General features: G+C 42.9%; 1 protein-coding gene across 1 annotated transcript; it reads right to left on the bottom strand.

Moving 5' to 3' along the window:
* Positions 1 to 34: 34 nt before the first annotated feature.
* Positions 35 to 20720, bottom strand: LOC118844635 (lysine--tRNA ligase-like). Its single transcript, XM_036752572.1, has 15 exons — positions 20365 to 20720; positions 17728 to 17907; positions 15091 to 15214; positions 12592 to 12757; positions 11278 to 11371; positions 10716 to 10902; positions 10427 to 10552; positions 9848 to 9967; positions 7172 to 7334; positions 6883 to 7056; positions 6605 to 6690; positions 6263 to 6348; positions 4174 to 4300; positions 3421 to 3564; positions 35 to 2724 (listed from the first exon to the last, which is right to left on the bottom strand). Exons 2-15 carry the CDS (start codon positions 17871 to 17873, stop codon positions 2626 to 2628), a joined length of 1842 nt encoding a protein of 613 aa, XP_036608467.1. The 5' UTR covers positions 17874 to 17907; positions 20365 to 20720; the 3' UTR covers positions 35 to 2625.
* Positions 20721 to 20729: the final 9 nt, after the last annotated feature.

The raw sequence follows: 20729 nt of genomic DNA, 5'->3' as shown, positions 1-20729 counted from the left end.
CAAGAGGGAATACCATGGATATAGACAACTTCCATCCATATGTACCAAGCATTTATTTTTTGAAACCTAATTGTTTTCTCTTAACATTTTTTACAAGAAATCAAAAGATAACAAAATTCAAGTATGCCCCACTTTATGAACTAACATGTTCCTAAAAAAGTTGTTAAGGAATCAACTCCATCTCAGGCTGTGTTCACACCCTAAGTTTACTCTTTAGCTTCCTACAACCTTCACTTTGGGATGCAGGAGGACGGAGGAGGCTAATGAACTGGGGCCTTCCCTGCTTCAAGTTCCTCCAGTTCTCAATGGCTTGGGAGAGGGGAGACTGCTGAAAAGATGGCCATTTTGCTTCAGGTTATTATGGCCAAGGCAGGCTGGGGGGAGGGTGGCAGAAAAGAGGCCTAGAATACTAGGCAGCATTTATACAGCCCTAAAATGTTTGCAAAGCGCTTTACAAATGTTTTCTCCTTTGATCCTCCCAACAACCCTGGGAGGCAGATGCTCTTGGCAAAGAGAGGAGACTTATCCAGGGTCACACAGCTAGGAAGTGTCCAAGGCCACATTTGAATGTGGGTCTTCCGGACTCAGGTCCAGTGCTCTATCCACCTGTGTAGAGTGTGATGAGGTCAATTTGTAAAAGTGTTGTTGTGAAGCAGTGAGAACCTAGTGTTGATTCGGTACCATATATCTGTAATGAATTCATTCAGCAAGGTTGTGGCACTTTCTCTAGAAGGGTTCAACAGCACAGATGTAGGATAAGGTAAATGCTGAAGGTAAGCCAGGGATGGTGTTTGTTAGGGGATGACTAACAACTGGACAAGACAGCAAAAGATCCCAGGGCACCTCACACCCAAGCTCACTGTCTGCTGACCAGGGGCAGAGGCTGACTGCTGGAGATCAGGAGCTGAGAGATGTGGCTGACTAGATACATCAGAGAGAATTCCTTCTGCTCTGCATCCCTCAGTTTGACCATCCCTTGGAAAATGATGTAGACTGAATTTGAGGCCAGTTATCTATCCACTGTGTCATTCTGCCTCTTAAAATAGGCAGAGATATGCACATAGATATTTAAAAGAATGAGACTCCAATTGTGAGCCACAGTGATAACACGGCCAGAGGGTACTAGGTCCCTCTTCCTTTTTTCACCCACCTTCTGCCCTCTCTGAACTCACAGAAACAAGAAATAACTGGGCTTCTATGCGCTAGGTCCTAGTGACGAGCAGGGGATGTAGAGTTCCTACTGGCCCAGCACTTTTTCCCAAATGCCCCCTCAACCTTGTCTCCAGTGTGTAACTGCACGTTTTGGTTCATTCCAAAACCATAGCTTTCTTCTGCATCTAGGTTATATCTGCTATTCATATGGTATAGTATATTTGGGGAACTATCCTTCACTCTAGAAAATGCAAGTGTTCTCGTAATCTTCTGTTTTATACAAAGGAAGAATTCATTTTTTTGTATTTCAGGCTATAGCCTCCTTCTTACAAATAACAACAGCTAACACGTCTATGGCATTTTAAAGTTTGCAAACCACTTTAACTATATTGTCATGTATGATCCTTACACTTCTGTGAGACGGAAGCTATTATTATCCCCATTTACATAGGTGGAAATTAAGAATCAGAGAGGACAGGTGACTTGCCTAAGTGTGGAAGGCAGGATTCACATTAGGGTCTTTCTGATTCTAAGGTCAGCAATCCACCCATTAAGCCGCGGCCCCAACTATTTCAAATCTCAGCCTTTTCAGATGGTGTGTTATTCTTTTTCTCTTTTTTAAACAAAGTTTACTAAGGATTTGCCATATTGGGCAGACTCTTAAGAGCATTTGACAAGCGGGCCAGACTGAATATGAAGTAGATTGAATCTGATCAGCATATTCTTCTTCTGGGACTAGCACCCTTCATCCCAGAGAACTTAGGAGCCTCTGCACCACCCTAGCACCGAGCACAGAGCATGAAATAGCCGCTCAAGAGCTTCTTGTTGAAGTAAACTGGATGGCATTGGAATGGACGCTTGAAGACAATCCTGCCATTTCTCAGCCAAGGACCGTGAGGTGCAGAGAGTGGAGTTACTTACCTGAGGCTGCCCCATGGTAAGGAGCAGACTGGGCATCCACAGCCAGGCTTCAAATGCCATCATCTCTCTACCGTGCCACACCTCCTGTTGGATGTTCTGGGCTTTCTTGCATCTTGAAAAAGCATTATTTCACTCCCAATCACGGCTCTTTATAGAAAAAGGACCACTTTCTGATCACTGTCGCACTGGGTCCTGCGTGAGTCTGAGAAAGCAGCTGTGCCAAGAAAGAACTGATTTGGCTGGAACAGGGGCATCCCAAGGTTAGGGGGAAATGAAGTAGCGCAGCAAAAGACCAATAGGACTTATGGGGAGGGGGATGCAGAAAGCCATCCTCAGGGCGCCTCCTCAGCCTGCAGAGTGGGACCTTGGATCTTCTCCTGGAGGAAAGGGTCTGCTTCATTCTTGCCCTTGTAGGCCCTAGCACTCAGCACAATGCCTGGCACATCCCACATACTTAATACACATTTGGTGGGTGAACTGTATGCGGTCCCTTTTGGCCCTGAATTGTCTTTCCGAGGTCAGAAAAGATAGTGAAATCTCATGGGTGATACTCTAGCTGGAGGCAACAATTGATGGGCCTTCTGGTAAACCAGCGTTTGCTGGATTCTCCTTCTTGTTTTCTGGTTTCATGGCAGGAAAGAGAAGAACCTCCTAGAAGGGAGAAATAGGTACCGTGCTTAGGAAGCGTGTGTAAACTCTTCTTCTGCCACTATCCCACCTTACCTGTTTTCTCTTCCTGAACAGTATCAGAAAATAAAGGACTTCCCAGGGAGGTGCCCAGAGGATACACCTTGACAGAGAACAGAGATAACCCAGTTTCTTTTTGCCTCTGTTAACCCTAGAACAGGGGTGGGCAACCTGTGGCATCGAGGCCACATGTGGCCCCTTAGGTCCTTACATGCGGCCCTTTGACTGAATCCAAACTTTCTAGAACAAATCCCCTTAACAAAAAGATTTGTTCCGTAAAACTTGGACTCAGTCAAAAGGCTGCACCCAATACCTGATTGAGTCCAAGTTTTACAGAACAAATCCTTTTTTAAGAGGATTTGTTCTGGGAAGTTCAGATTTAGCCCCACTTGAGGACCTAGAAGGCCACATATGGCCTTGAGGTCATAGGTTCCCCACCCCTGTTCTAGGTTACCACTATCCCAGATAAGAAATTTTCACAAAATAGACAGAAAGGACAGGCTTTTTTTTTTCTTATATTAATTCTGCTTCTTTATAACTAGGAGAGTAGAGAACTCAGATTTCTTAAGCCTCAAGTTAGGGGAAAAAAAATCTTCGCAGAAAATGTCCTTTTTAGAACATGAGCTCTCTAGCATGAGATGGGGAGCGTCGGCTATTTACCTTAATGTTATTGGAGTCTGTAAGAAACATAGTGAGTCGGTCAATGCCCATCCCCCAGCCGGCCGTTGGCGGGAGCCCATACTCTAGGGCAGTGCAGAAGTTGTCATCCGTCATCATGGCCTCATCATCACCTGCAGCTTTGGCCTAGATGAGAGGAAAAAGGGGCGAGCCCATCAACATTGAGCTGAATATACTTTAATTTACTCTTTTTTTGGCAAGGCAATCAGGGTCAAGTGACTTGCCCAGGGTCACAGAGCTAGTTAAGTGTCAAGGGTCTGAGGCTGGATCTGAACTCAGGTCTTCCTGACTCCAGGGCAGGTGCTCTACACACTGCACCATGCATGTACATTTTAGCACCCATCTGCACAAAGTAACATTCCCCAGGGGGGGGTGGCTACTATTCTAGGGAACTACCAACAATCAGACTGTATTATGGAACAACGATTTCCTATAATTTCTATACATACACATGGAAGAAATCCATTTCTGGACAAATAGACATTTCTCTGTGCCTACAACGTAGAGAGGCTGGGATTGAGCAGGACTTCTTCCGGAGACCACATGCTGCCCCCGCACTTCCCAAAGGTCTGTCTGTCAAAGTCTTTATTTACATGTGTTTTCCCTTAGAATAGACCCACGGCTATTTGCTTAGTTTCTTACTTGAGTTATAAGGGGAAGTAGGCAATAATCTGAAATGCGTCAGGGCCTAGGTTTTGCGAGCACGTTCTGCTGCTCATGCTCATTTATCCCTACCTTGGCCTGCTCTTCAAAAAGCTGCCGCTGCCGCACAGGGTCGTTCAGCTCAGTATAGGCGTTGCACACTTCCTTCTTCATCACAAAGAGTTCAAAGCGCTCAGTGAGGCCGTCCTTGGAGCGATGCCTGGACAACGGAAACCAAAGGACAGTGCTGGGCTTAGAAACGAGGATTCTTGTTGGCCAGGCAACCAGACCTAGTTCAGCCCTTTCATTTTACACATGAGGAAAATGAGGCCACAGAAGAGACTTGCCCACACAGGTCACAATCAATGGCCTCCTTCCATTGCCTCATGAAGGGGTCTCATACAGAAAGGGGGATTGAAGTTCCAAGTCCATCTGTAATTCAGCAACTGGTATAACTGCTCAACTTCAGCTGATGTGGAGGCCATGGTGTCACAAAGCAAAGTGTAAATGCACAGAGAGATGTGGCACCGAACCCTGTAGAAAACCCACAACCAAGAATGCAGAGATGCGACACATTTCAGGCCTCAGCCTCTAAACACTGAGGACAACAAAGGAGCTGTCATGGACACCTGTGGCAGTCTGAGGAAGACTATGACGCTCTCTCTCTCAGTATCATGCTTTTAAATACACAAAATGAAATGCTAAGATTGCAAAGGAAAGCAGTTATATTGACATATTGTTATCAGAATAGTTTAAAAACAAGTTCAAGATCCCTACTGCCCCTGGGAGCAACAGGTGGCCTGTTCTGAGGGTGACTCCCAAGTATTTCAGATCCTGAATGCACCTGAGGCACTCAGTGTGTGCATGTGTGTTGGACGTTGAGGGTTGCTTCCAGGGCCTCATTATAAACTCAGCTTATCTAATCCCAGCTGGGTCCCCACTATTGTATGACAATCCTTTTCTTCCTACCTCTACATAGCCAGCCATTCCAAACCTCTTCTCCCCTTAGACTACCTCCTGCTACCCCACTCTGAACAGGCCCTGTCTCCTATGTTACAGAGAAAATCAAGCTCTAAGCAACCTGTTCTTCTCCAGTCCACACTTCAAAACCCTTCTTTTCCTTGCTTCAGTTTCTAATAAAGCTGTTTGGCAGTTGACAGGGACAGCTGGGCCTTTCTCCAGTTGTCTCCCCTGATAATGGTCATTTCCACATTTCCACTCAAGCATCAGCAGAAAAGCAGTTCTGTGCCTGGGTCACTCACCAAGGTCTCCAGCTTGATCAAGAAGATAGGGAAATTGGCAAGCCCTACCATCCCAGGGGCCCTTGGGCAGCTCCATATGGGAGGCAGGTGAGTTAAGCCAGGCAGGGGCTGCCCTTCTGGGGGATGACTGAGTACAGAGAGAGGGAAGGATGCTGCTTAACACACACAACTTCTAGCCCAGCACAGTTGTCACCACCATGGAACAGTCTGCAACAGCCTTCTAACTGGCCCCTCTACTTCTAATCTGGTTCTTTCGAGTCCATCTTCACAGATGTGTCAGATCTTGCACAGATCTGACCATGTTACATGTCTCCCACTAAAAATCTTAAATGGCTTCATGTTGCCTCTAGGGCAAAAGGCAAAATCCTCCCCTTGGCATTTAAAGTGTTCCAAAATCTCGTTCCTTCATACCTTTCCAGGTATATTTCCTATGACTCCTTCACATAGTCCCTGTTTCAAACACTCCATGTGACATTACCATGCTGACAATGTCCTCCCTCTCCTTAGCCTTCTCTCAGGCCGCCCCCTCTTTAACTCTACCATGGAGCGAGCATTCCCCATGTCCTTCAAAGCAGAACTTATGTGCTATCTCTTATATGAGGCTTCAGCTGACCCTCCAGTTATCCATACTCTTGTCTTCATGAAATTCCTTTAAATTTACCCACCTGTGTACACATAGTATCAGGTAGGGTTGTCGTGAGGTTCAGATGAGATGACATGTGTACATAGTATGGAGTAATCCTTCCTTCTGCCCCCCACATCCTTCTCATAAAACGTTAAGCTCCTGAAAGGCAGGGGCTCGGTTTTTTGTTTCTTTATCTCCTATTCCTAGCACAGGACCTGGTACATTATAATAAATGTTTGTTGACCTGAATTTGTTAATGATCTCTCCTCTCCTGGAGAGCCATGCTGTATCTTACCATTTGGCCAGTGGGCTCATTATCTGTGGGTGGTCACAGATGAAGGTGGGGTTGATGCAGGTCACTTCCAGGAACTCACCTACAAGCTGAATAAAGGACACAATTCTAGAGAACAAGTCTGAATAATGCTTTCCTAGTCCCAATTCTAAGTCCCCACCCAAAAGAAGGCTACAATACGCTTCTGAATATCTGGCTCATACTTTTCAAGCTATCTAGCTTGACTCCTCTGAAGATGTTTGGGCTGGATTCTCCTCACTGGGGGCTGCTGTCTTCACAGGGAGTAGAAGGAGCCATCCATCCCTGGATGAGAGGGACCAGGACCCCAAGGTCATGATCACTTACCTTGTCAAGAAGCCTTGCTGTAGTTCGGGGAGGGGGACACTCCACACCTCTCTCCACACAGATGTCATCAAGAATCTTACGAGTTTCTGTTATCCAAACACACAAAATTAGGGGAGAGCTCCCAAGTCTCTGGGGGAGGAATTGTGTAAAGGACTACGGCAGAGCTACAGGGCTTTGTAAACCTTAAAGCATTATGTAAAAGCGAGTTATTAGCAATGACAGTTTCTGATCCAATGGCTAAGGTCAAGGAGAAACATAAACTGGAGAACTGTCTTTACCTTCTGTTTCAAAAAGACTGGTCTCAGGAAGCTTCATGCCCAGAGCTTTCTCAAGCTCTTCCACCATGCTGATTCTCCGGAAGGGTGGTGTGAAGTCAATATGGTAGGCCTGGCCCTCTGGGCCATCTGGGTGATAGGTAACCTTGTAACTTCCTGTAATGTTCTTCACCATTCCTGAGAGAGAAACCTGCACCTTAATAAGGGTCTACCAATATCCCACATGGCCCTTCCCTCGATATGGCACATAAGTCCTAGAGAGCACATGTCAAAGGCATGGTGGAGAGGTTACCTGAAATCATCTTCTCAGTGATCTCCATGAGATCATGGTAGTCTGCATATGCCATGTAGAACTCACAGGTTGTGAATTCAGGATTGTGAGTCAAATCAATTCCTTCATTCCTGAACTGACGTCCAATTTCATAAACCCGGTCAATGCCACCAACTACCAGCATCTAAATACAAAGAAAACAAGTCATGCATAGCAAGTCTTGGTCAAGTGACCCTGTAAAAATTCTGCCAGGGAATTTTTTATAGAAGAAACAAATTATCAATGACCATTTGAAAAAGTATTCAAAGTACATAACTGTTTAAAAAATACAAATTAAAACAACTCTGAGTAGCTACCTCATATCTTTCGAGTTGGGGAAAATAATACAAGGTAAGATACAATGCTTGTGCAGTCATGAGGAAAAACCATGCATGCTTATACAATTTTGGTGGAACTGACTTGGTCAGCCTTTTGGGAAGGCAATATAAAACGATACAATTAGATTACAAAAATCTTTATACCTACTCATCTAGTTATCCCACTATGCCCCCAAGAGGTTAATGACAGGATCTATATGTGCAAAAATATTTTGCTATTTGTGACAGCAAGAAATATGGAAAAAAAAACCAAAATTGTTTGTGAAAGACCTGACTCTTCTCTCTCCCTTAATCCCCATATCTGATTAGTTGCCACGTCTTGTCAATTTTACCTCCAGTATATCCTTCATATCTACCCACGTCTGTCTAATTAAAGAGCCATCACACTAGTTTGGGCGCTCATCACTTTGTATGAATGTGATGGAATGTTGCTATGTTGCTGCATAAAATCATAATGATGAAGAATTTTTTTTAAAAATGGCAAAATTTATGCGAAAAGATGCAGAGTGAAAAAAAAAGAACCAAACATTTTATACAGAAATTATGTAAAGATAGAAAATAATAGCAAAAAAGAGAAAGGGAGAGAAATTCACAAAAGGGAATAGAAATATCACAATTTTGTTAGTATTGTGTTAAAGTCAACAGACATCTTAAAAAAACAACTGGCAATTCACAAAAGTTCATGGCTAGGTTTATAATCACTTTTTGTTTTCTTTATACTGAGTTTTCTTTTATTCTTTAAATATTTGAAATCTTGTTTTCAATGGAAGTTGAAATAAAATTGATTTTCAATAATTATTAAAAAAATCTTCCTTGCACAAGCCCACACTTGCTTACAAAACTCAGAATAAATATAAGTTTTTTATAGACCAGGATTATAGTTTATAGATACAGAGAATCCTGGATTCTCTGGATCCTTGTAACTTTCTGTTACTTCAAAAACTGAGCAGACTACTGGGTATACCATGGGCACAGTCAGTACTTACTGACTGATATGCACCATCCTTCTCAATAAAAGTGCATGGTGGTTTGAAGACATCACCCAAGATGATGACATGCACAGGTATACACAAATACTCCACACAAAAAACCTAAAATAAGCTCTGACATAAGGAAAAAGCTATAGCAGCAACCATGTATACTAGCCCATTTGGTATCCCATGAAGACTGGACAGGAGAAGGAACTAAGCTGTCAAGAAAAAGCAGATCTTAAGGAAAAATCCTGAAAGATCTATTTCTTCCTCCTTCCTCTAGATATCCCTCTTTCATCCTCACTCTCACTGTCTATTCAATCAATAAAACAATGAGAATTTACCAAATGCTTCCTATGTGGCAGGCACGGTACTAGGTGCTGAGGATACCAGGACAAGAACTTAACAGGCCCTGTCATCACAGGACTTGTATTTTGTCAGGAAAAACAGCATGAATACATTTAAACACAAAATACATACCAAGTAATTGGGGTGGAGGGGGAAAGCAATAGGAACTGAAGGGATCAGGGGGAAGGTGGCAGTCAGACAGCCAGGAGGCAGGTGAGGAGGAGGAGGAGGGGCGTCTGGGCCCATGGAAAGGCCCAGATGGAATGTAATGGATGGCGAACACTAGGTCAACCAGTTGATCTAGAACTGAAGAATGGGTGAAGGGGAATCATGTGTAACAAGCCTGGAAACAGGGTGGAACCAGAGGGTAAAGGAGTTTAGATGCCCCAAGGAGGAGTCTTTCTTTTATCCTAGAGGCAATAAGGAACCACTAGAGTTTTCTGAATGAGAGAGTATGTATTTAAGAAACACCACTTGGGAAGTGTGTGGAAGATGGACTAGAAAAAAGAGGCTTGAGGCAGAGAGATCTATGAGAAGGCCAGGAAGGCCCAAACCAGAGCGGAGGCAGTGTAAGTAGAGAGAGGCGCAGAGGTGTGAATGAGAGCTGGAGGAAGAACTGACAAGCCCTGACAACTGACTGGGTTCTGAGGGAAGGGGGAATGAAGATTGAGGGTATCTTTAAAGTAACAAACTTGCCTGCCTGGAAGGGTGGTGAAGTCCTCAGCAGAAATGGAGGCTCAGGAAGAGGGGTGGGCTTAGGATGGAAAGTGATGAGTTCTATTTTAGACACGGTAAGTGGAGATGCATAAGAGATATCCAACTGCAACATCCATGAGGCAGTTACTAATCGAGATGAAGCTCAGGAGACGGGGGTGATGGCAGTATAGCTCAGGCAGCTATGTGCAAGGCCCCAGCCCACTCTGGCCAAGCTGATTTCTGTGCTGACCTGCCCATGACCAGTTGGCCCTTTCACCGAGAAAAAGGGGCTACGGTTTTCTGACCTTGTGATACAGCTCTGGGGCGATCCTCATAAACAAGTTCATGTCCAGCTCCTTGTGATAGGTGACAAAGGGCTTGGCAGCAGCTCCCCCCGGGATGAAGTTCATCATAGGAGTTTCAATCTAGAAAGAGAAAGAGAAACTTGACCACAGTACAAAGGAGGGCGTGGGTACATGACATCTGTTAGCCATTCTAATAGGCATCAGGGACCATGGAGAAGTGTTTCTCTTAAAATTTTGGCTCCTACTTCCTACTAAAGAACTAAAAATGCTACCAACCATGCAGCCTAGGACTGCCTAATCCAAGAGAAAGTCAGGCCAGACCTTTTGGCATGTCCACCAGTCACCTCCTCAAGCCAGCATCCCTGCTCCCTGTGTGAATGCACTTTGGAAAGTCAGCTCCTGTCATAAGACTTGGGGAATTATGGAACCACGGGGAACCAGGATGGTGGCAGAAAAGGGACCACCTTCAGCTGGAATTGGAGACTACCAACATACAGCAATCCTCAGGAAGGAGCAGGGAACAGTGGGGAAAGCACACATTGGGAATGTCTGAATAAACATTACAGACTCCTTCCTCACCTCCAGGAAGCCCAACTCATCTAGGAAGCTCCTTATGTAGGTAATGATCTTGGAGCGGGTGATGAACTTCTGTCTCACAAAGTCATTCAGGATCAAGTCTAAGTATCGCTGACGATAACGTGTTTCCTTTAAGAAACAGACACAGCAGTTAGCGAGCCATTGTATCTTGAAACAGAAAATGCGGATGTGAGACCAAAGGCCTAAGAATGGTGAACACGGAGGGTGGTAAAAGAACAAAATAAGCCCTAAAAAGGGCTGGATTCAGAGGGAGGAGGCGCCAGGAGCTCACCTTGTCTTTGAGGCCAAAATGAAGGTGAGGCAGCATATGAAGACATGGTGAGAGGAGCGTGATCTCATGGGGAATGATGCTCAGCTCTCCCTTCTTGGTCTTCCCTGGATTCCCCTGAACCCCGATGATGTCTCCTCGTCGAAGTTTGTTGTTTATGTGAAAAAATTCTTCTTCTGATTTGTAATTCCTGAGGGGAAGGGACGTTCAATTCAGCACACAGTAGCCCAAGTTCAAGATGACCAACGTGTTCTCACGAAAATCCTAAACAAATACAAGGCTGCCCCTTGCAGCATCTTTTGTAAAGTGCTTTATAAAACTTCAACTGCTATATAAATGCTAGGCATTATTATTATTACAAACCGAGGACAGGACTTTTCCCCGTTTACTGATCTCTCCATCCATGCATCCAATAAATTCTAGTTAACTGAATGACCTGAGCTCTGCTCACCTCTACTCAACCCCACCCCACTCTCCCTTACCAAAGTTTTAGAGAACAGGGTTGGGAAAATAAGACCAAGAGCACCTCCCAACCTTCCAGTGCTGGGCTTGCAGCTTGACGTACCTGGACGTGGCCTTGACCTGCAGCTTGACTCCCTCTCCTCGAATATCATAAAAGATGAGCTTTTTCCCTGCAGACCGTTTTGCATGGACACGGCCTGTAAGTAGCAAAAGCCCTGCTGTCTCACTACTGCCTTCCCCATGACCTTCATGCCAAAGGCTTCCCTCCCTCTGCAGAGCAAGGCACAGAGGGGTACATTTTCCCCATCTGAGGTCCCAGAGAAGCATTATCCCTCAAGCTCAGGAGAACATCAGCTGCCCTTACCCAGAAGCAGTGACCTCAGTCAGAGGACACAACAAGTGATTAGTCCCACTTCTCATAAACCTAAGCATAAGCGTACAGGCGACCACTGTCTAACTAATGAGTGTAATTCCTCCAACGAGGTAAGTACCACCAGCAAAAATTAGGTAATGAGTAGCGCTACAGATGACACTCCTTTCGCTGGATCTAGGTCTCTCTTTCACAGACTTTTTTCACTTCCCCTCTAACCATCATCTGATACCTTAGGATTATCTTACCTTCATCTATGAAGAGAAAGAGAAGGGACATTCCTAGCAGACAGGTTTCTTCCTTTCCTCAAATTAGCCTTTAGAATGTAAGGGACTCTCTAAGGGAGAGACATTCTTCAGTGTGACCATTATATTGGGTCACAGGAGACTTTATAATGGAAAGGAAGGAATAAACCTTTATCTGGAGCCTTTTATATGCAGGCCCTGTACTACATGCTTTTTACAAATATCTCATTTGATAGTGAGGTAGGTACTATTGTTAGCCCCATTGAAGTTGAAGAAACTGAGGCAAGCAGAGGATCTGCCCAGGGTCACATTGCTAGTAAGTGTCTTAAGCTGGATTGGAACTCAGGTCTCCCAGACTCTAGGCCCAGCAGTCTCTGCACGATGCAACTAGCTGCCTCCTGTAATAGCTTCCTGTCATGATAGTTAGAGCTGAGGTAAAGACAGCCAACCTATGATAGCAGTACTGTGAGTTTTGTGGGAAGGCCCCAGCAGGAGGTCAGAGAGGTTTTGGGATGGTCAGGCTCCATGCTATAATATTGTGTTTTAAGTTCCTTGCTGTTCTAATAAAGTGGGCTTACTGGTTGTGGGAGCAGATTGCCTAGTTATGGGATATGGTTATCTGGTGTCTGAATAAATGTTTTACTTCTTCGACCTTCTATATGGAGAGTCTTTCATACTTTGTGACACAGAACTACATAGGCATATTCATGATTATTGTCGATGTTATGTTTACTGCCTTGCTATTACACCTCCATAATGGGAGTTCAATGTATACTATGACCTGATAGGAGAGGATTACTACCTGCCACTGTCAAGGTGATATCAGTCAGGTGGTCACCTGGTTGTAAATGATTATACTTCTGGATAAAGTGGGTAAGTGAGGTGTCCACATGGAACTTGTGTGGGTAGGGGTTGTCTCCATTGATCTTCAGCTGCTGGACTGCCTGGCTTCGAATCTTGTAATATTGCTGTGACAAAACATATCCAAGGTAGAAGATGAAATGTTATCTATAGGTAACAGAACATGAAGGGATGTGACATGGTATAAGACTAGAAAGGTCAGTAGGAGCCCGGTTTCAAAGGGCTTTAAATGCCAGACTGAGGATTTTGTCTTTTATTCTAGAGGCAAGAGAACACCCAAAGTTATCTGAATAAAGGGTGTGACATGGACATAGCCATTAGGAGAAAACATAAATTGCTCCATCTGGCACCAGAAGCCTCTCACAGTCAGCTTCCACCCATCTTTCCAGGCAGCTGCAAACTCCTCCTCCCACTGCCCATACACCTGATATTCCAGGCAGCCTAGACCACTCAAGGCCTTCTACCTCCAGCCTCCACTCCTTTGCAGAGACTGTGTTCTCTCTCCTCTCCTCTCTGCCTCATGGAACCCCAAACTCCCCTCAAGGGAAAATGCCACCTCCTTCAAAAGGCTTCCCCTGATTCCCTTAATGTTACTGCTCTGAGCCCCTGAAAAGTGAATAAATATTTCATGATTTACTCCTCTGTGAACACGTAATGGTTTCCCAGCCTACAGAGGGCTCCTTGAGTACAGAGACCATCTTACTTTTGAATCTCTATGCCCAGGGACCAGCACATAGTAAGTGCTTGTGGACTGATTGTTTTAGGAATAATGAGACAGATGGCATGATAGATTGGCTTGAGAAGAGATGAGAAGCGAGATGACCAATTAAGCCATCACAACAATCCAGGTGAAAGGTGATGAAGGCCTGAACTAAGGACAAAAATTGTCCCTACTGAAGCTAACCCAGCTCAGAGTTAAATTTATTCAATCAGGTTTATACTGGAAGTGATCAATCAACAAGCACTACCTGAGGCTCTACTACATATCAGAAGCTGGGGATATCAAGTACAAAAGTGAGGTAGCTTGTGCCCTCAAGTTGCTTTTATTCTAGTAGGTAGCTCATGGGCTCTCTCTTCTCCATCAGCTACTTCCCTGAGGCTTATTCATGGGTCCATCGAAGAGTAGATATTTTTTAAGTAGTATTTTATTTTTTCCCAATTACATGTTAAAACCATTTGTAAACATTTTTTTTAAGTTTTGGGTTCCGAATTCTATTCTTCCCTCCCCCACATGAGACATTAAGCAATCCAATATAGGTTATACATGTGCAATCATGTAAAAAAATTTCTTTTCTGGTTCTCCTCACTTCACTTTGCATCAGTTCATGTAAGTCTCTCCAGGTTTTTCTGAAATCATCCTACTTGTTATTTCTTAGAGCACAATAATACTCTACCACAATCATATTCCACAACTTGTTCAGCCATTCCCCAACTGACGGGGCATCCTATCAATTTCCACTTCTTATCCACCACAAAAAGAGATGTTATAAATATTTTGCATAAATATGTCCTTTTCTCTCTTTTTTAATCTCTTTGGGATACAGCCCTCACAGTGGTATTGCCGGCTCCAAGGATGTGTGTAGTTTTATAGCCTTGTGGGCACAGTTCCAAATTGCTCCAAAGAATACTAGTAAGGTCAGCAATTCTCAACTTTCTTCTCCAGTAGATCGCTCTGGGCATTCTTTCAGATTTGAGGGCTGATGTTTCAATTCTAAAACACATACGGCCTTATCCTGTTTTTTGGCTTTTGCTTTTCCCCTTCTTAACCTTCTACTCTCTGTCCTGTATGTACCCTATCAGTCACTTTCATTTGCTGGTATTGAGATCTTCCACCAAACATATAAAAAGATTTACAAATCACTGGCTCCCACTCTGAAAAATTCACGCCTTGGTTTATTTATAGATCTTGTTTCTCAACATACAGGACATGAGAAAAACTGTCAACACTGGAGAAAACTCATCATTTTAGAGGGGAACAGAGTTAAGTTTATTCACATGAAGCTCAGTTTGTGTGAATGAACAAAGATATTCTGGAATGTCATTTCTGTTGGTTAATTTCTACAGGATGGATACACACACACACACACACACACATACAAACACACACACACACACACACACACACACACAGAGCAATTGGCCCCTTCTTTCCAATAAAATAAATGATATCACCATTGTTTACATTTTATTTTAGCACAGTGCTTCGCACATACTGCTTAAAAATGTTCATTCATTCAATCAGTTGGCTTAAAAATACCTCAAGGGACCAGTGCAAGTCAAAAAACTCTTACCTTGCTTATTTCTCTAAGTCATTCTCCCTTAGGAGTTCTCAGAACAGATTAAAAGAATAGTATTCTATCTTCTATCCTGACTTGTATGGCTGAGTGGAGTCAGAGGTGGCCAGCTCTAACACCGGTGAGCTGGGGTATAGGAAACTCACATGTGGATCCAGGCTCTCTTCGTCAGTGGGCACATCATGGTCAACAGAGTGATTGGTGGCAGGGGCTTGATTCAGCTGCTTCTCACTGATCCCCTTCTCATCCTTCAAGTATCTCTTTAGCTCACTGTGAAAAACAAAGGTGAAAACAAAATTCACTGTGGCAGCTGCCTGGGAGAAGCAAGCACTGAGTATCTCCCTTACGAAACTGTTACACATCTGCTTCCCAAGGCACTCTAACCTTAGTAGTTTTACATCAGAAAAGACATCACTTAACAATTCAGTCACTTAACTACCCAGAGCATAGACCAAACAAGCAGAGGGTTAAAAAATAAAAAAAAGGTCTGGAAGAGAAGAAACTACTTAGTTCTCTGTACCTAGCCAAAACCTAGCAAGAAAACAAGGTAAAGGAGACTCTAGGGCTGAGTTTGAGGTCCAAAGTTTCTTTCTCTACTAATCAGTCCTCAAATATTTTCTAGCCAAGATTGCCTCTGTAGGTCCTTTACCTCTGCATTCTCAGAAAGGAAGTTCTATCCATTTCTAAACAGGCTATTACCCTAAGTTCCATACTGTGTGCAGGGGAATATAGGGTAGAATTCATCTTCCTTTCAAAATCACAGAGAATGAGGTCCTCATTTAGAGGACAATTTTAGCCTTTAACTATAGTAAAACACATGAATTCAGGCTTGGATTGTTAAAACTTCAGGGTCCAATGATTGAAGCTATATGCAATATATCATGCCGACCTAATCTACCAGAGAACATTTATTTAGGTGTGTGCAGCACATACCCTGTTAAGTGAAGGAGCCTATCTATCAGAAACAGTCCAGCATAATCCCTTCATTTTACATAGACCAAAAAATAAAGTGACTAGCCTGAGGTTACATCACTAACAAATACATGGCAGAGTAAGTCATTGATTTCAGGTTTTCTGAGGGCTCTGATTCTGTTGAGGTTTAGGGTGTGGAAAATATTATACTATTTTATATCATTTTTGTAATTTCTATAAGGCTTAGGGCCTGAACTACTTAACCAGAAGAAAAGCCTGATCCTAACAGTCTCTTTGTTCTCTGAGTAAGCTCAGAGATATCTCTATCTTGTATCAACAAATCCAGATGGAGTATTCCTTGCTCTGTCCATGGCCATTAAGGGTGAAAACCTTGAGCCCAGACACTATCTTGAATGATGTGACTTTTTCCTTATCTTAATATTTTATGGGCATATACTATGTTGTGGAATGTTAATGGCCAATTAAACACAGAGATCCTGGGGCTACAAATCCAATTGACACTTTGACAACTATCTAATTGGTTGTATTTACAATCTATCCCATTAAGGGAAATCCTTGTCTTTATGGTCAAACACAGCTGAGAATCATAAATTTTAGTAACATGCTGAATTGTGATTGTTCAAAAGAATATAAAACTTGTTCATGTTTCTGTACAAGTCAGTCAGGCATTCTCTGGCTCAATCTCATACATGTATGTCTGTTGGCTATGCTTATGGGAATTTATATAAATAATACAGTCTTTTTATTATCTAGTCTGTTGTTTCCTTTAACCAACATCTTAAGGTTCACAAGGGGTACTGGGAATCCCCAAATTCAAGGGCAAACAACACAGCTCCTGCCTGGAATGAATTCGACTAAGCCTTCTTTCAGTCAGAGACAAGGCTTATTAAAACATCAGTTGGGGTGGGTGAGATTTTAAGAAGCGGAGCTATTGACCAGACTTAAGGAATCTGAGCATTTGTGATGCTTGTATTGACAAGCAGGCCAGATTGAATCTGAGCACTGTAATTACAGAGGCAAGACTGTGGAAAGATCTGGCTGTGATCTAGGAGTGGCCAAGTTGCCTGGGAACAGAGAGAAAGGGTCTAAATGGAATTAAGGGTAGGAAGTTGCCTGGGCAATCCAAAGGTAACAGGGAAGGGCTGGGCTAGGTTACAGGTAACAGAGAATTGGAGATTGGGCGTGGGGCCACAGTGAAAGGGCAGTTAAAAGGATTATACTGAAATGAGCCTCAGGCAAATGCCAGGGCCAGGTAGGAGAGTTCAGGGGAAGTTCAGGAGGGGGAGGGTTTCCAGGGCCTATACCCTGCCAATTCCAAGTCCATGTTTCTTCTAATTACTTATTGTTAACACGTTAACAATTTTCTCAAAATCAGTTGTGGAGTTCTATGATATTCCATTTCAGATAACTCCAACTCAGGGACTTTTCCACAGGTTATGAAGAAAATTTAATTTTTTTTTTCTGGATATTTCTCTTTAAAACCACATCGAGATATTCCTAAAGACTTCCCCAATGGTTTGGCAATAGGATTAGAAACAAAATGTCTAAGCATGAGAATAAGAAGTTCCTGAGTAGGTCCTCAGGAAAGAAAAAGCCACAATCCCAGCAAGCAATAATTATCTCAGGGCCACCCCAAAACAAAACCTTCTGTATTCCTGAACAGCTAATTTGGGGCCTGGGAGGAGAGGGAATTTGAATTCCTTAATCAGCAGACAAGAACTAGCTCCTAGTGTTGCTAACAGAACTTTTTTCTATGGCAATGGGCCTACAGACAGCTTAGACCTCCCTGAATCAGAAAAGATCATCAGTTTTGCTCATGTGACCACAGAGAAGGTAACAGCCACACCAACCTCCTTTTCTCAGAAAGGGCATTGTCCTTGTGAAGTGGAGTGACAGGTACAGGATGATCCAGCCGAAGTTCCCTCCGACACCACTTTGTCCAGGAGGCTTGGTGCAAAGGCCCCCGGATAAGCTTAAGCACAGCTTGCTTCAACATGGCAGAACACTCCAGGACTAATGGTTACTGCCACCTAAAGGGAAACACAGACGTGCTGGATCAGAATGAGCACCTGGCCAACACATAAACAAAAACTTTTGTTGCCCTTCATATAATAATTCTGTAACTGACAGGAGTTTTCAGTTCTGGACTTTTGAAGGAGGCCCATTCGTGGCCAAGTTTCAGTAAAATTATAGTTCGATAACAAACTGAAGAGGAGAAAATTTTGGAAACTGTCTTCCTCCAGCACACTGGGGGGAAAAACCCACTTGGGATATGATAGTAGTTTATGAAGCCTCATTAGTGCCACATTCTCTCCTGATCTGAAGGAGAAAGGAGAATGAAAACTTCACTATGGGTTTCACTCCATGGATCACAGCCAAGGCTAAAACCAAGTCTTAGAAATCTACCAACTTCTCTCCCAGGAAAAAGGAAAAGAACAATTACGAAAACATGGAATGGTTTGGATTAATATGGTTTATATGGGGAAGCTCTCATAGAGAGAAGCAACAAAGCTCAGGGTCTAGGTTTGCCCATGAACCAAATAAGCAGGAATCGTTTTGATGTTCTGGACAATACCTGATATACAGCTGATACTTGCTGAATGTTATATAATAAGGAAGTTCAGAGAGGTTTTGAGAAATAGATGAAAACTATGTTGTAATCTGTAAGTTTCTCTGTGAAGAGACAAATCATGAGAGACAATTGCCACCACATACTAATACTCAGTCTGGAGGTTCTAAGAATGTGCAAGAACATGAGAATAAATCAAAGAAAGTCAGATCTAGTTAAAATACCTCATTTTATATACAAGTAAACTGAAGTCAAGAGATGAAGCAAATGGTTTAAGGTCATATGGCTAGTTAAATGGCAGAGTGTGATGAGATAAACTGAGATTCAACACCAGGTTTTCTGACCTCAAAATCTGTGTCTGTTTCACTCTGACATTTCGAGAGTACATCTCATTCACTTTATAAACTGACACATACCATAATCAAGCTATTTTGATGCATTCCTCTTCCCCAAGGCATTTGACCATATCTAAAAGTTAAATTCTAAATTATGCCACTAGGTGGAATATAAAACATGAATATCAGAAACCATTAGGTAAAATGAATGAATTCAGGAGATGGATGACATTTTTCCAAGTTCAACTTCTACTGTAACTTCAACCTCACCCTAATATCTCTTCAGTCCTAAACCAAAATTACGTGTAACTTTAACTTGCAGGCTGAGGAGCCCCAAATGTAATCATAAGGCATCACATACAGCTGGCTTAGTTCCACTAAGTTGGGACTCTTGGCCATGTCCCATACTATTGGCTTTGTAACGATTCAGAGTAATGAGAGTGCCCCAAAGGTCTATAGATTAAAGCTTTATCAGAAAAGAGTTTAGAGTTTTCCTTTCTCATTTTTTTTAATACGAGTAATGGTTTTTCTTTCTTTGATCTCGATATAATCAAGAATAAGTTTCTAAAGAACAAGTTTATTAAAAGCATTGCACAATTCCCCAAAGGCAATCCAGCCCATTCTCTTCCTCCTATTCAATTCTAGACCCAGTTTATTGTACATTTGCAATGTCTGTTGACCCTAGGCCTATCTTTCCTTGAAATAAAAGAGTATTAAGGTATGTTGATTTAATTTCCAGCATCTTAAGTTCTCCATAGAATTTCTCTACATCCTTATTTTCAGCAACAGTTGGAGGTGCACAAGCTGCATATTTCTTTTTAACTTTAAGGTAGCAGTATTTTGTTTTTTTCTTCCAAGTGCTTATAATAAGCACTGCAATGAGATAATCAAGTAAATATAATATTTCTTGTTGCCTCTGGCTGCAGAATAAAACCAACTCTCTGTCGACTCCAAGCCCTTATTTCTTTCTAGTAGGCAATTACTGCCTCTACCTCAACACTAGTTACCAAATCTGTTTGGTGATTAAAGACTATAGGATATATAAGGAAAATTCTGTAGGCCCAATATTCATAAAAAGTTTTCTAATTTAGTAAAGAATAGTTGGCCATGGTGCAGCAAAAGTCAACGTTTATGCCTAAGCTTGAACATTTGTTTGGAGAATAGTAAGTATCTTCTCTCCATCTGACATCTATTCATCACATTAACACTCAAGCAAAAGAAAAATTAAAGTAGTTACTGATGGGTTAAAGACAGATTGTACTTACACTCAGAAATGTTAATATTAGTGGAGCGAGGAGGCCAGCATAAATTATGAATGGCTAGAGGTTCTAAATTCACTCACAAATTCACTCTAAATTCACTTCTTTTCTGCGGGCTGTTTTAAGAAAAATAGAATTTAACCTGCTGTCTAAAGTCTATCGTGAATAACCTCAAGATTTCTTTTAAGGGAAATCCTGCCTGGATGCTTGAGAGAGCAATGATCCCACCTATGAAGATCAAACCCCTATTCAGTGGAGTCTAGGACTCGCTTGGGTCTCCTCTAACCTTTTTAAACAGAGTTGAATAACAAAAGAGTATCTCACTTTTCCCAGGCTCTTTTCTCCCCTCCCACCATAAAGCGAATGAACACAGGTAGCACAGGTAGAGACCAAGTTTTAGAAGAGGTTGCCCCCGACAGCGGAACCCCTAGAGCGAATTCCAACATGCAGCCGAGCCCGGTGCATCACGGGATTTGTAGTTTCCGGAGGGGAATGGTGCCTTCTCCGAAGCGGTAGGACCCCCAGGCCCGAGCGGCTCCAAGTCCCAGTCCCTATAGACCTCACGGGCCCTAACGTCTCCGTAAGCAGCGCTTGCTCCCTAAATTCGTTCTCAGTTTCGTTCCTTTGCAATCTTCAGTTATCGGTCCTTACACCGCCGTCATCTTTCACCGAGAGCCAGACGGGAAAAG

The sequence above is a fragment of the Trichosurus vulpecula genome, chromosome 3 (genome assembly GCF_011100635.1).
Source record: "Trichosurus vulpecula isolate mTriVul1 chromosome 3, mTriVul1.pri, whole genome shotgun sequence".
NCBI lineage: Eukaryota > Metazoa > Chordata > Mammalia > Diprotodontia > Phalangeridae > Trichosurus > Trichosurus vulpecula.
This window is presented reverse-complemented; position numbering and strand designations above follow the sequence as displayed.